Genomic DNA, 16,450 nt, shown 5'->3' with positions numbered 1-16,450 from the left:
ACATACTTGCAGTATCATGAAGATACTTTTGGGCAAACTCCATACACACTTGTAGATGCATCATTTTTAATAATGGCTTCTTTCTTGCCACCTGTCCATCGAGGCCAGCTTTGTGAAGGGAATGGGATATTGTCGAATGATGAACACTGACCACCATCACGGATATAGAGCCTTGCAGATCTTCAAAGTCATTGTTGGATTTAAAGTGACGTCCAGAACCAGTTTCCTGCTTGCCCGGCCACTTAGTTTGGATGGGCGTCCTGATCTCGGTTGAGTCTGGGTGGTATGATGCATCTTCCACTTCTTAATGATGGATTTCACCACACTTGAAGGGAAAACGAGTGACTTTGAAATTTCGTTATAACCCTCTCCTCCACCACTTTATGTCTGACTTCTTTGGAAAGCTTCTTGGACGTCATGTTTGCTCTGTTTCTTGACCAAGTGAGTTGCACTTCAAGACCACATTACAGACGGTGGTGTCATATAATTGGAGTATCTGTTCTGAATCCTGGAGGTCAGCATTTTGAACCCCAGCCGAGTCATACCAAAGACTTTTAAAATACGGTATGTGCTGCTTCCTTGCTTGCCGCTCAGTATTTTAAAAAAATGTTATAACACGGACAAACAAACATACGTTGGTTATAATAGCGCAGGCTTTTTGGGGCATAATGACTTCTCCTGCATCAAAATTCCTTGTAAGGGAAATCAAATTATTATTACGACTATGACTACTACCACTACTACAACAAGTACTCTCCCTCCTATAACAAAACCAATTATTTCCACCTTCTTGTGGTGTCAGCTGGGGAATGTTTTTGGGTCAAGTCTATCATGAACAGGCTGGTTAGGCCTTACATTCTTCTGAAAGTGGCTGGAATTTGGAATTTTTGCAAAGAACACCATAGGATCTTTAACATTTTTTTATATACATGGTCTAGGCTCGTGGAAGAGCTAGAACACAGAACAGATCAGGACACAACATAACAAAGCGAATAGCAGGAGTGTTTTACCAATTAATGCCAGCAGATGGGACACCCAGCTTAACGTTCATCCGAGGGACACCATACACATTAATGTATCACAATGCAAGAGAAGCATCAAGACGACAATTTATTGCTGGGTCGAGATTCAAACCCAGGTTAGAAAGTTCTGAGGTGAGTGTGCATATCTCAGGGCTGTCCTGCTGGCCCTCCAACATTATCTTAAGGAGGAAACAGAATTTCAGGGATAGTTTGAAAACCAAGCATGAGAGAAGTTGTAATCAAATGTATCCATACGCCTTTGTGCTGACAAATAGTAAACATGATTTTATAATAATAATGTTCAAGATAAAACAATTACACATAGCTGGAGGAAAAGACAAAGTCCCAATAGTCATGAAATAAGTAGCACGTATTCAGACACAAAAACGTTTTCACTGAGCAGAAACTCCAATTGTAATTATTATCACCTCCATTGTCTCGTTGTAAAGCATGTATTTAGTTTGCTTGGAAATGTCAGTTATGATGGTCAATGCTTCGCTGGATGTTTCGAGGTCCCCAATGTATAGCTTGCTGGCTGTTATGTTTTGCATTTCTGAAAATAATTCAGGAACCTTCTTCTGGACTTCTCCAATGCCTTCCTGCAGCGACTGAACACAAAAGTGCACATACATCCGATTTCAGGAAAAGAAATGTAGATGTAATCACACCTCCATGCACAAAATCTGAAGAATAATTCCTATTTGCAAATGTATGTACTTCACATAATGAATTTCAGGTGAACTACTTGGCTTAAATTCACACGACGTGTCGATTAAGTGCGTTTTGTTACTTGCAAAATTGAAGATTTTTCAAGCATATTGGTTAGTCGATTTTGTTATTCTGTCTGTCTGTTTGTTTATCACCTACAGGTCACAATTTTAACTTCAACACATGGTAAAGTTTGTCATAAGGAAGAAGGCCTATAGTTTTTGAGGTCAAAAGGTCAACACAGGCCAAAGGTCAACAAATTAGGTGGTATTTCGAAAATCCTCAATTTTCATCCGATTGACTTGAAATTTGAAGAGGATTTCTATTTCAGGTCACTGAATTCAACCAGCCAATAATTTTTGAGGTCAACATCGACCAAAAGGTCAACATACGCCCATCCTTGGTTACCTCGCTCTCCTTCTCTGGAGTCTTAACTTGCCATTTTGTTTGGCCTGCTCAACAATATTTTTATTTTGAACAGGCAGCAATGGTTTATTTTTGATAAAGCACTCAAAAATTTTTTTTCACTTTCCTCACTAATATCATCGTGTCAGCCTCATCTTCATACCTACGAATCACTGCATACATCGCTTTTGTAAGTGTTATAGTTTTTAAGTTAGGAGCTTGGAGCGATTTCATGCATTAATATGATGCGATTTTCCATGATCTACTCTCACAGACTAATGAAAGCATATCATTGAAATATCTGATCACCTGGACTATAACTTGAAATCTGGAGTCAAATCTGAAAATGTTAAGACATCCGCGATGTTGAGTTTTTTGCGGTATGTGCCATTATCAATCGGCTTGCTATTCCTTGCTAAGCCAGGTGTGCCTTATGAATCATTAAATTGGAGTGCTTGCTTGATTGCATAAGCCACTTGTCAAGCACCCTACACTACTACAGTCGATAGTCGTACCGTTTGTGTCCTGATCGGGATGTGCAGTCTGCAGTTGCTACAAGGTAGAGGTACGGAGACAGCACACGTGGACGTGGTACATATGGGTAGATTTGGATCTGTAAAGGGATTCTTCATGAATGTGTGTGCATGCCTGCATTCTTTGTTAAGGGCACCATGGTGGCAAAGTTTCATCCCTTATCTTATGATGATGATGGGTGGTGGAGGTTTTAACTTTTAACCTCAGCAGCGTATGAGCAATCACATTTTCCTTTGTCCTCGTGACCGTTTCAAAAGCAATTGGTTATTTTATATAAATCGGGTGTGCTTTAATTATGAAGGTTATGTGGTTTCTCTTCGTGAGTTTCAAAGCAAAATATATTTGATAACACCCGATTTCTGAGCCTTTTGCGGTAGTAACATGTTTTCTAAATTATAGAGACAAATCCATCACAGGATTATCACATCCATCACGGAATTGCCCAGCATTCATTGACTATTGTAAGTATTGTGGTAAACTTGGACACTGGGCTCGTTGGTGTGAAAATCCAAAACGAAGCACAACCTATGCTGATAGATCCAAGTCGAGCCATCATCTTGCCAGGGGTGGAAAAGGCCGTCATGTCAGTAAAAGCAAATGAAGGGGTATGCTTCGGGGAAGTAATAATAATGGAAACTCTGTGAATGAAGTGTCTGGGTATTGTACCGAAGGTGATGATGACAGCTACGAAAGTGACACTGAGACATGTGAACACACCAAGTCATTTAATGTGATCAGGGTATCTGCTTTGTGTATGAAGGAGGTGAGGGACAAAGTGTACACATTGTTGAACATTGTATTCCTTGATATGAAAGTTGTGTACAAGCTGCAGTTGAAAGTGGACACAGGTGCATCAGGGAATACTTTCCCAATGGGTATTGTGGAAGGACATGTATGGAAACAAATGGATGTCAAAACTGACTCCGTTTGGTTGGTCCAAGCATCCCACTTACAATGGCAGTGAGATCAAGTGCCAAGGAATCCTCAAGCTCTTATGTCGATATAAAGACTCAGACTGGTTCAAGTATAGGTTCTATGTGGTTGAAGTAACTGGATTTGCAGTTTGCAATAGTCCAGTTTGCGGTCCTACAACTGGACCAGGATTGCAGTAGTGTGTGTAGGGGTGGTGCTGAGGTGTTGTCCACCAGACAGCGGTCTCCTTGGGTTAACCTGAAGCGGTCCCTTCGGGTGGGAGCCTGGAATGTCCTATCCCAAAGAGAGGATGATCACCTGTCTCTGTTATCGTCTGAGATCAAGCGTTTGCACATCGGTATTGCTGCACTCTCTGAGGTTCGGAGCCTGGATTGCGGCAAGACCATGGCAGGTGGTTACACCTACTATTGGTCTAGTTGCTCTGATAGTTACCATGCCCAAGGAGTTGCTGTAGCTATGTCCAATAAGCTAACTCCAATGAGGTAACACCGGTTAACGAGCGTGTTATGAGACTAAGGATTCTTCATTCCTTGGGTGTCATTTCCCTGGTCTCTGGAGATGCTCCGACTGAGGCAAGTGATCTCACCGTGAAGAACGCATTAGATGCCACACTCGAGTCTGTGGTTGATAAGTGTCCTCGGCGGGATACACTTCTAGTCTTGAGGGATTTCAATGCATCGAATGGAGCTAATAGAGGTGGTTATGAAACATGTGTTGGTCCCCATGGGTCTGGAACTGTGAACTAGACTAGCACTAAGTTCCTTGACTTTGGAAGAAGTCATGGACTTAGGGTGGCTGGTTCATGGTTTCAGCACCCACAGGCTCATCGCTGGACTTGGTATTCCAACGCTGGTAGTATGGCAAATGAGATTGACCATGTGCTCGTTCATGGTCACCAGAAGATAATCCAGAACTGCAGGGTATACCAGAGTTCTCAGTTCCTCAACACTGACCACCAGCTTGTTGTAGCAACTCTGAAGTTACAGCTCAAATGCAGGAGAATGGTACCATCCCAGCCTAGGCAAGATGTTGGCAAGCTCAAGGATGGTGGGGTAGCTGAGGAGTTTGTGAACAGGCTGAATGGAGACTTGGGGGGTCTGGGTGCTTTGGGGGACCCTGAAGAGTTGTGGAGTGCCTTCAAGACCACCGTCCTTGATGTTGCCGGTGGATGTCTTGGAATTCACCGCAGGGCGAAGAAGAATCTTGTCTCTCAAGGGACACTGGATACAAATGATCAGAGTCGCAGGGTCAGGCTGAATGGCAGAACTGAGCTGTTCAGGGAGCTGAGGCAGAAAAACTGTACGTTTTTCAGCTGTACGTGTACGTACATCCACCAGCTGTACGTGCACAAAGGGTGGACAAGGAGGCCGATGTGCAAGGAATCTGTGAGGGGGTAGAACATCACCTGTGGTCAAGTGATTCTCATCGTGCTTACAGGGGAACTCACGCATTGTGTTCCCCCAAGCCTGACCCTCGGTGTACTGCAGTTAGAGCAGAGGGTAGTGGGCCCTTGACAGAGAAGTCCAAAGTGAAGCCCCGCTGGGTCAGTCACTTTGAGCGGCTGTACCAGGCTGATCCACCAGCTGTCAAGTTTGATGTCAGGGTTGCAAAATCCCTATTGCTGACCCTCCAATAAACTGCGGTCCACCTTCGTTTGAAGAAACACAGGCTGCGGTGCATTGGTTGAAATTGGATGAAGCTCCTGGGATTTGCAGCATCATGCTGAACTTCTCAAAGCTGGTGGAATTGCTGTACTCATGTCCTTGCATGCTGTTCTGTGCTCTACCTGGAACGCAGGCATCATCGCAACTGACTGGAAGAGGGACCTTGTTGTCCCCCTCTGGAAAGGGAAGGGTGATTGCCAAGACTGCAACAACTACTGAGGGGTGACGCTGCTCTTAGTGCCAGGCAAGGTGTTTGGTCGGATAATTATTGATAAGGTTCGCCACCATCTGCTTGAGCACCAGCGTCCAGAGCAGTCAGGCTTCACACCAAAGAGGTCAACGACTGACCATATCCTTGTTCTTCGGTTCCTCACCAAAAGCAGATGAGAGTTTCAGCAGGGGCTGCTTGCAGCCTATGTTGATCTCTGCAAAGCGTTTGATGCAGTGAATCGAGATGCCCTCTGGAAAATTATTGCTCTTCGTGGGGTGCCACCAAAACTGATCAATCTGATGTCTGAACTATACTCCGGAACTGAGAGTGCTGTGAGATGTGGTGATACCATCTTTGACTTATTTCCAGTTGTTGCTGGAGTTTGTCAGGGGTGTGTACTGATCCCTCCACTTTTTAGCACTTGTATGGACTGGATTTTAGGGAGAATGTCGGAGAGATCAGGTTGTGGTGCATCGTTTGGGAATGTCAAGATCTCTGACCTTGATTTCCCAGATGATGCAATCATCTTTGCGGAGACTGTGGATATCCTTTTGGGGGCCCTTGCGGTTCTGAATGAGGAGTCTGAGCCACTGGGATTATGGGTTTCCTCGGTCAAAACTAAAATTCAGGCTTTCAATGACATCTTGGATGCTGCTATCCTTTCTGTACCTGTTTGTGTCGAGGATGTTGAAGTCACAGAGAGAGATTCACTTACCTTGGCAGTGATATTCATGTCTCTGCTGGCTGTGAGCCAGAGGTCAACAGGCATCTGGGTCAGGCCTGGGGAGTCATGGATTCACTGGATCATGGGGTGTTGTGCTGTCAGTACCTGTGCGGGAGGATGAAAGTCCGAGTCTTCAGGTCCTTTGTGCTTCCGTCTTGCTCTTTGGGTGAGAGACTTGGACTCTGACCCTGAATCTGAGATGGACCCTTAATTCCTTTGGTACCAGGTCTCTTCGGAGAATCCTTAGCTATGGCTGGTCGGTCTTTGTGTCCAACAAGCGGTTGCTGAGACTCAAATGAGATTTGTTACCTGCGTAGTCCGTGAGCGTCATCTCCGGTTGTTTGGATATGTGGCTCGTTTTCCTGATGCTTATCCTGCTCACCAGATTCTCTCAGCGAGGGAACCTCATGAGTGGAGGAGGTCAATCTGCCGACCATGTGCCTCATGGTTGCAGCAGATTGGTCAACAATGATCTCAACGAGATGGGGATGGGACAGGCATCTGCATGGGGGATGTCCAGCTCCTATACCTGCTCCTATACCTGACCTGACCTGCAGTACTTGGACTACCAGCATGTGAATGGCTCAACGTCATTACCATAAACAGCATTGCTGGACAATGGAAGGCCTTGCTGAAGGCTCCACCCCCCAGCATCAAGGATTCTAAATCCACTGAGCCATGATGAACAGCCCTACAAGATGGATTCCGTGGATGATTTGAAGAGGCTGTTCCCAGACCGGTTTGACTGCATCAGGAATTTTAAAGGTAAAGTGAGGCTTCCTCTAAAGCCTGATGCAAAAGCGTCGATTGACACACCATGGAAGTGTGGTGTTCACATCACGGGGAAGGTTATGGAGGAATTGATGCAAATGGAAAAAAAACAGGGCATAATTAGGAAAGTAGATCATCATACTGATTGGTGCTCTTCCATCTGTAATAGTGTGAAGAAAGATTGGAGCTTAAGGGTATGTCTTAAGAAGAAATGCCTGAATTCTTCATTGAAGAGGTGTCCACACAAGAAACCAACAATGGACGAGCTGAACCCAGAATTTGTAGACGCTACAATATTCTCGAAAATAGATGCCTGGGCTGGCTATTGGGCTGTGCATCTGAATTTGGAAAGCCAGGATTTGACCACATTTCACATACCCTTCGGGTGCTGGTGCTTCAAAAGATTGCCTTTTCAGTTATGTATCTACCAGGATATGCTCCAGCAGATCATGGACCACATGACCTGAGTGGAGGAGTTAACAAGGCAGGCAGGAAAGCAGGGACCACATATTCTTTTATTTTTATTTTCTGTATACATTGTCGAGGCTCGTATGAGAGCGAGCATACAGAATGCACCACAAGGGGGATAGGAGTCAAGTGGGGCAGGAGAGGGAAGGAGAAAACAGTGTGGAACAGAGACATTAGGAGATCTGCCGAAAGTAGAGGGATGGAGCGGGGTACACAGGATAAACAAGATGGACACCAAAGGGACTTTCAGGACATTACACGACAGGGACGTTCAGGAAGGAAAGCAGGGAATTTGAGGGAGGTGGGTTTGGGGTGGATTAACGGGGGTCGAAAAGATTGTGGTTTTGGATGGAAGAAGATACGAAGTGGTGGTGAAAAGTTGTTTTGAAGACCTGGAGGGAAGAGTGGGGTTGAGGAGTGTGTGGAAATTTGTTCCAACGGTGGGAATAAAGAGGAATGAAAGAGTGAAGGTGAGCAGTGATTCGTGATTTTCGTAGTTTTACCAAAAGGGGTTTGCTGGCAGACCTTGAGCGCCCTATGGAAATATGGGGGGAGGAGGGGACATATCGCATCCAGAGCGGGGAGGGGGGATAAGACCAGAGAGGAGATAGTAGAAAACAAAGACCACTGACCTGACTGTGGTGAGAGAGTGAGAGGCCCAAAGACTCAGCCTCATCATGGGAGATGCCAATGATCCTAAATGCCTTGTATTCGACAGCATGAAGCCAAGAAAGGTGAGAGGCAGGAGCACCAGCCCAGTTAGGAGAGCAGTACTTCATCAGGCTGCAGACTAAAGTTTTGTATGTGGTCAAGAGCTCAAGTGTACCAAGGAAGGACTTTACACAATGGAGGATGCCCAGTCGGCAAATGGCATTTTAGGCCAGTTTGTAAATGTGGCTTTCCCAGAAAAGATCATGGCAGAGAGTGTGACTCAGAAGCTTGAATGAAAGGACTTCTTCAGGAGGATTGTTGAGAAAGTATATGGGGGGGGGGGTGTTCCAGATAGTCTTTTCGGAGAGACATAGTGAGAGTGAGATTTGTCAGGATTGAAAGACATAAAAGATGTGAAAGACAAAGACACCCAGCTATATTGGTATCTCTGTTGATGTGGCGGTATTCGGACGAACCAAAGAGTAACATGATTGCAATCTTCTGAACCTGATTAAAGTAGCATGAAAGGAGGGTCTGGTTTTCAACTCATCGAAATGCATGATCAAGACAGACCATATCAACTTTCGATCTACAGCAAATGTGGAATTTCACCTGATCCTGGGAAGATCTGCAACATCCGGAAGATGTCATCACCGCAGGATAAGAAATACCTGAGCTGATTCATTTAATTGATGAAGTATCTGTCACCATATATTCCACACTTTGCGGATAACGTGGCACCCCTTCGATACTTACTGAAGAATGGATTGCCATTCCTGTGGCAGGAAGACCATCAGTATGCATTTGAGCAACTGAAGCGGAGTGTTGATGCAGATGCCTGCCTAATGCATTATCATCATGACAAGGAGACAGTTTTGGAAGTGGATGCATCACAGAAGGGACTGGGTGCATGCCTTTTGCAGGATAAGAAACCTGTTGCTTTCACATGTTAAACTCTGACACCCGTTCAGTCTGTATATTCGAACATCGAAAGAGAAACTCTGGCCATTGTTGCTGGCCTACAGAAGTTCCATACCTACTTGTTTGGAAAATGATTCAAGGTTTATACAGATCACAAACCACTGGTCATGATTAGGTAAGCCACCTATGAGTGCCCCTCCACGGCTCCAGTGCCTTCTTGTGAAAATCCAAGGCTATGATTTTGATTCGGAGTAAAAGGCTAGCGTGAGATGATGCTCTCAGACACCCTGTCAAGGTTACCGAATCCAGAGAACAATCAGAAACTGCAGTTGGACACATGGGTATATGGTGTCAAGCTCGATGATGTGGATGATCACCATTGCTTTGAACTGATTGACTTCAGCTCAAGGAAAGAGGACCAACTCAGAGAGTGCGGAGAGGCTGAAAGAACCTCTTGAACATTGCAGCAGGTTGTTCATCCATGTTGGCCGAGTACGATAATGGAGCTCCCTGTAGACCTTCATACATACTAGCCATACCGTAATGAACTTGGTATTTATGATGAGGTTCTATTCAAAGGTCGACAGGTACTAATTCCAAAGCAGCTGCGGAACGATATCCTCGACTAACTCCATGAGGCACACATGGGGCTTTGAAAAGATGAAACATCTAGCACGCGAATGTGTTTATTGGCCAAGCATAGAACTGAACATCGAGCGAATCTTCAGAATGTGTAAGGCATGTCAAGAGAACAAACCTGAACAAAGACGTGAGATTATGAATGCTCATGAAATTCCAGCGGTACCATGGACAAAGGTGACCAGTGATATATGTGAGCTACATGGGCAGACCTACCTCATAGTGACGGATTATTACACCAAGTACCCACTTGTGAAGAGAATGGAATACGCGACCAGCAGTGCAGTAGCTAAGGTCACCTCTGAGTGCTTCAGTATGTTCAGTCAACCTCTGGAGATCATATCAGATAATGGACTTCAATATGTGGGTAAGCCGTCCCATGATATGTGTACCAAATGGAATGTAAAACACAGGACAACATCGCCGAGGTATCCCTGCAGCAATGGATTGGTTGAGAGGCTAGTTCAGACAGTGAAGAACATGATCAAGAAGTGTATTAGATCGGGGAATGATGTGGATATTGCACTGCAGCACCTGAGGTGCACACCTGTAGATTCCCATCTCCCAAGTCCAAGTGAAATGCTGTTCAACTGGCCTATATGCACCAACCTACCAAGCTGTCTGTCAATTTCTGCACAACAAAGGTGTCAGGAAATTCAGGAACGATTAAAGGAATGTGGAGACCAGATGGTGAAGCAATACAACAGAATGTCTGGGCCGGAATTACCTGAATTGACTATTGGATGTTGGATTCAGATTCTGAACAAGGACACACCAATGGTACTCCAGGGAAATTGTGGCATGCTGCAACGAACCCCGCTCTTACATCATACAGACTCCTAATGGGATGCATCTTCGATGAACCAGGGCACACTTGCATGAACTTCATTCACCCAATTGTTGCGTCAAGCGGAAGGATGAACCTACCCAATCAACATATCATAGTCCGCCAATTGCTCAACACGTACCTTTCAACGACAATTCAGCAATGGACATTAATGACTGCCACAGGGATGATAAGAGTGCCGAGCCAACAAGGCAGGACAACTCTCAGTACTCGACCAGATCAGGCCGTGTGATTTGAAAGCCATCGAGATATCATGATGGTGAATAATGGACCATTAGAATTCATCCCATATAATCTTGGTGCACAAATGATTATATCCATTGATGATTGTAATTGTGGACATTTCATGATTATTTGTTTCAACTAGACATATAGAGCAGTAATTATTTTTAAAAATGTTAGAACAATAACTACAGAGCCCATCTATAGGTGGCTCAAATTATGTCTGGTTTTCTTCATTATTTAGATTTAGGTGGTATTGTTTTGTTGCATACAAACATAATTTCAATGAAAGGGAGATGTTGTGACGGCAACTATGTATTGCAGAGTGATCGCTCGGGGGCGTGTTTCTGGGTGTCGGTCACTGGAAGTCAAGATGGCGATGTGTTCCATGATAGCCCAGCATCGTCTCCAATAAACAACTTGATTAAAGCTGTGTCCTGACCTTACTACAACCCCCACCCGTGTTTGTCTGTCTGTCTGTCTGTCTGTCTGTCTGTCTGTCTGTCTGTCTGTCTGTCTGTCTGTCTGTCTGTCTGTCTGTCTCTCTCTCTCTCTCTCTCTCTCTCTCTCTCTCTCTCTCTCTCTCTCTCTCTCTCTCCATTCATCGCTCCACCCCTTCCTAATAAAGTGCAGCACCGCACCCTCTCCCATCCACATATATCTCTTCGTCTTCCCTTCCCCCTCCTTCTTCCTTCTGTCTCTGTCTCTCTCTTTCTGTCTCTGGATATATCTGGATAGTGGTTATGTGTGTTCGGTGGTTATCTCCGCAAATATCCATATGGTGGTTAGCTCCATACGTATCCAGACGGTGGTTATCTCTGGACGTGCCTGGATGGTGGTTGTGTGTGGGCGGTGTTTGTCTCCGGATGTGTCTGGGTGGTGTTCGTCTCCAGATGTGTCCAGGTGGTATTCATCTCCCGACATGTCTGGGTGGTGTTTATGTCCAGAAGTGTCCAGGCGGTGTTTACGTCGAAACAAGAGCTTGTGTCTGGACGTGTCCAGATGGTATTTGACTCTGGTGGTATTTATAGAAAATGGATTTCAGACATTACTTTGTTTCCATCTTTACTGTTATTCTATGCAGAATCATTTTGATGAGACAGTATGAATCGCATTTAACACTGCCATCCGCACACCGCACATCTGCCTTCCCTTCCCCTCACCTCACACTGCCTTCCCTTCCCACACACCTCCTCACTCTCCCTCCCTTCCCATACACCTCCTCACTCTCCCTCCCTCCTCTCTCTTTTCCCCTCAACCTTCTCACTCTCTCCCTTTGTCTCTCCCCTCCACCACTCTCTCTCCCCCTTCTTAGTATTTCCATCAGCGAAGCAATGGGTGGTAGTTTCTAGTGATGTAATAATGTGGGTGGAGGCATATCTGGTGGCATTGCAATGTTGAAGAGTGCCCTTCTGTTATTTTTTTTTTTCATTTTAAACTTTTATCAATCTGTAGATGAGTTGGAGGCAGGTCAAACTGGCCCCAACTAATCACAGAATACGTAGTTTACAGCAACGTTTTGTTGAAGCGATCTTTACCTTTGTTGAAAAGGGGATTGCAATTTTGACTCTGTTCATTTGGTTTCCGTATCTTGTCAGGTTGTTTGCTGGAACTTTTAACTTGACAGATAGTGACAATCCATTCTCTTGATGATGTAACTGCTCGTCCAAATTTGAAAGCCAAAACATCCTGATTTCTGACCTCTTTTGTACACGACATACATTATATTTTGTACATCACGTACATTACTTTTGTAGACACATACATTACATTTCTGACAGCACAGCACAATGAAAGCATTGTGAGTTTTGATGGTTCATTGTCTTGGTTGAAAGAGGGTGTCTCTCGCTTTCCTAAAATTAAATCATTTTTCCATGGCAGAATTTTATTTTTTTGCTCAACATAATGTTTGCATGTGCTGAGTTAGGATCTTTGGGGGGGGGGGGGTTGAACCTTATGAGCGATTGTTGGTTTATTAAGGTCCATATGCTAGTTTTCGAAATGACCTGCAAAATTTGATCGATATTTCACCAATCTTTTGAGAGGGACAAAAATGCCGTTGGTGTTTTCTTTCACAGATTTATTAAGACAAGAAATGCTTTCTTTTTTTGTGCCCCTGACCTGACCCTGGCGTACTATCAGCTTGAAAGCAAAATTTGGTGATCGGACCAGCTCTTTTTTTCGTTGATTTTCAGATGTACGCACATACATGCATACACACGGTGTTTATGTCCGGACATACATACATACATACATACACACATACATTTGTCTTATTACCCTGTGAACGTGAAGTGAAAAGTTGGGTTAAACAATTGGTTCCTGTTTGTCCATCTGTCTGTCTTAACAGTTTATGATCAAGAAACAACTTCGTCCCGATCGAGCACACGCAGAGAGGAGCGAGATAATATTTTTTACTCGGTCTGCCTCCCTGGCAGCCAAACAAAATTAAAAATCATTCCAAACAGGAAACGTACTGTTTTGAAGGACGTTAAAAAGGACACGTACAACATGCACGTGGAACTACTGTAATGTGTTTGACCGGGTGATGTAATAGATGCTGAGTAAAATGGCGGTAAAACCTGGAGTTTATTTATACGCCTTTAAAGCTCTTTAAAACATTATTTAAATTGAATCATATACTTCAACACTGCAGAAAAAAAAATTGCCATCTTAATACTTCGAAGAACCTTGCTGTATATTGATATATAGCATCTGTGGGCATGGCTTGCGTTTCAGGGTGAAGAAAAAGGCTGCTGATATGGCTATGTATAATGCCAATTGATGCTGCATTCTATGGTGATATGGTGATCAATAAAGCCTCCATTTGCTAAAATGTGACTCGATGTCATCTTATAACAGTGTATAAGGGTGATGTATAAGACCACTTCAGCAGCGCTAACCTTCTGGATTTTTTAAAATAACGATTTAAAAAATCATTATTTTATTAAAATTGAAGTAAATACTTGCAAACTGTGTGTGGTATCATGCATGTTCAATGAACCCTCTTGTATAATAGAGTAAGATTTGTAGAAAATGCAAAAGTCGAAACAAAGTTCTCACATTCACGTTCTCCAGTAACTTGAGAAACTCTTTTCTGGTACAGTCTTCAATTATTTCTTCTGACCATTTTCCGTCCTTGTCACACTGCCGAGAGACATACCCTCTCGTGCCAGTGGGACACCGTTGGTAGGCTATGCTGTTAGTTTTGGAGAATGGCCATGTGTATCCACTCATTGATGCATTTGCACAATTCTTCTCGTCTGCAAAAATGCACAGGAGTGAGGATAGTATCATTTGCAGACAAATAAAGTATACATACTTTCATGGAAGATAAAACACAATATACTATGCCCTGATAGTCAGGTTCTCTGAGGGGTATTTGAATATATACATATACATATACATATAGATATATATATATATATATATATATATATATATATATATATATACATACATACATACATACATACATACATATATGGTGTCAGAAGGGAGTTAAAATGCATGATTTTTTTTGGTTAAAAAGGTTAAATCATTTAAAAGGTTAAATCCACAAAAAGAGTATTACTTCTTTACTATCTTCCCAATGTGAGCACAGCATAAAGCCTGAACCACAGCCCTCCACCCTTTCCTATCTTGGACGAGATGTGCTTTTAATTCCAGCTTTGTGCTTAAATCGTAATTCCAGCTTCTTCTACCGGCCTTCACATCTTCATCCGGCTTTGATATACTCTTTTAACTTGTTTTTCATCCTCCGTTGTTTCAATATGGCCGTACCATTTTGATTGAGATTTACGTATTGTCACAATCCTTGGAATTTGTTGAAGTCATTCACTGACATGTTAACTTATCATATAATCATCACATTTTATATCAGCATATTTCTCAAACAAGTGCATTTCAAAGGAATGTCGTTTGCTCTCCTCTGTTTTTATAAGGGTTAAAGTAATTTATCAGAATTTATCATCTGTATTATGGACCTGAGCTAATGCAATCTCCCCATCTCACGATATTGATCAATGAGGTGGTCAGACATGAGGATTTTTGTGGGTTGGTCCAAGTGTACATACTTATATGAACAGAATGTAAAGGGTAAGAACATGAAAATTTCCCCAGTCCATTCATACAATCTTTTCTCGAAACTAGTTTAATGAACTGAAAAATCAATATAGCTATCCACAGTACATATGTAACAAGATAGTTCATATAACATGACATCCCAAGCAGTGTGACTCAAATTTTATGAAAGTAATGATTTTAACGATCTTTAAAAAAACATTCTAAAAGTTTTGTGCTATTGAAGTAGTCCAGAAGCAGTCCCAAACACCACCCTTATACACCACCCTCATTGAACTTTTATTGAAATTGAAGTACTGCAAAACTGTTTTTTTTTTAAGTATTATGATGGGTGACTTGTGCACTGCACTAACAGCTTGGTTTTTGTAAGGGTTAAAGTAATGTGGGTTAAGATTAAGATGATCCAAACACAAAATCGGTGAAACTATTACATTGAATATCTTCATGTTCACCCTTTTTCACATGTCCCTCCTCTCTCAAAAAGTGGTGTTTGGAGTGTTATCGGGTATCATAGCTTTCTTGTTATGTCCACTGTTGTACCAATCCTTAAATACCAATGCAGAAAGAACTTCTATCATATTTGCCAACTTTAGGGAAATCCAAGTCTCTCACATTTGTAATGATGATCCAGAAAAATTGCAAACCCCCATTCCCAACAAAAGTCGGTTCCCGTCGTGTGCTGCCTTTTTGGCTGCTGGTTGCATCATGGGTTAGGGGTGGAGCTATGGCAATCATGCAGTGCCCCGATTAGCGGCATACTGGTGCTCATTTCACCAACCTCAGAAGGATGACAGGCTGAGTCAACCCCCTGGTGTTAACTCAGTGGCCAACAGAACACGAACTCAGGACCCTAGGATCCCAAGCCATCACACTAACCACTAAGCCAACACCAGGCTTAAAAGTTGGTTAAAAGTCAACAAAGGTAAACTGATTAATCCTTCAAACCTGCTATTCTTCTTCGGCCCTTTTCAAGTCCCACACAACTCCCATAGTGGTTTTAAATAATCACTAAAGTACAAAATAGTAATTATTCTAGTCATATCAGTTTGATCTTTCTTGAGAGAAGCTACAGTTACTCAAAATTATCTCAAGGTCATCAAATGATTTTGACACAAATCAACTGAATTTTATCCTATGAAGGTCCACATCACTGGAGTGTATTCTTAACTTCAAGTTATCTCCAGTAGGATAGTTTGATTCAGAATTTTTAATCTGTATTATGGATGTTGATCAATGAGGTGAAGTCAGACACAAGATTATTTTTGTGGGTTGGTTTCAGTGCATATACTTGTGTGCACAGAATGTAGGGATAGGAACATGAAAATTTCCACAGCTCATTTGTACTGCATATTTTCACTAAACTAGTGGACTGACCTGAAAAATCAATATACAGCAGCTATCTATAGTACATATGAAACTAGAATGGCATTTGGTAGAGCACAGATCTCCGCCAGGCTGAACAGTTCACCTTTTGTAGCCAGATCTGGATCCGGACCTGAACCAAAATCGAATAGGCTTGTTCTTTTCATCCAACCAACTCATCCAACTGATTGTCATAACTCATCCACAACGTTTTGAAATATCATGGAAGACAGTACAGTATATCGTTTTTGGCCCTTTCTCTCAATGGTGAAGAATCCTAAAAAA

General features: G+C 42.9%; 1 protein-coding gene across 1 annotated transcript in view; it reads right to left on the bottom strand.

Moving 5' to 3' along the window:
* The window catches only part of LOC147013244 (uncharacterized), a 115,971-nt gene that overhangs the window by 5,220 nt on the left and 94,301 nt on the right, over positions 1-16,450 (bottom strand). The window contains exons 17-18 of the mRNA XM_085853476.1: positions 13,784-13,983; positions 1,451-1,630 (exon numbers count right to left, since the gene is read on the bottom strand). Coding sequence (XP_085709602.1) covers positions 1,451-1,630; positions 13,784-13,983 — 380 coding nt within the window. The remainder of the gene's footprint in view (positions 1-1,450; positions 1,631-13,783; positions 13,984-16,450) is intronic.

This window comes from Eptatretus burgeri, chromosome 14 (assembly GCF_056783735.1).
Source record: "Eptatretus burgeri isolate ZD-2024b chromosome 14, Ebu_testis_v1, whole genome shotgun sequence".
In the NCBI taxonomy this organism is placed as follows: Eukaryota; Metazoa; Chordata; class Myxini; order Myxiniformes; family Myxinidae; genus Eptatretus; species Eptatretus burgeri.
Note: the sequence above shows the minus strand (reverse complement) of the source record. Positions and strands in the feature narration are given on the sequence as shown.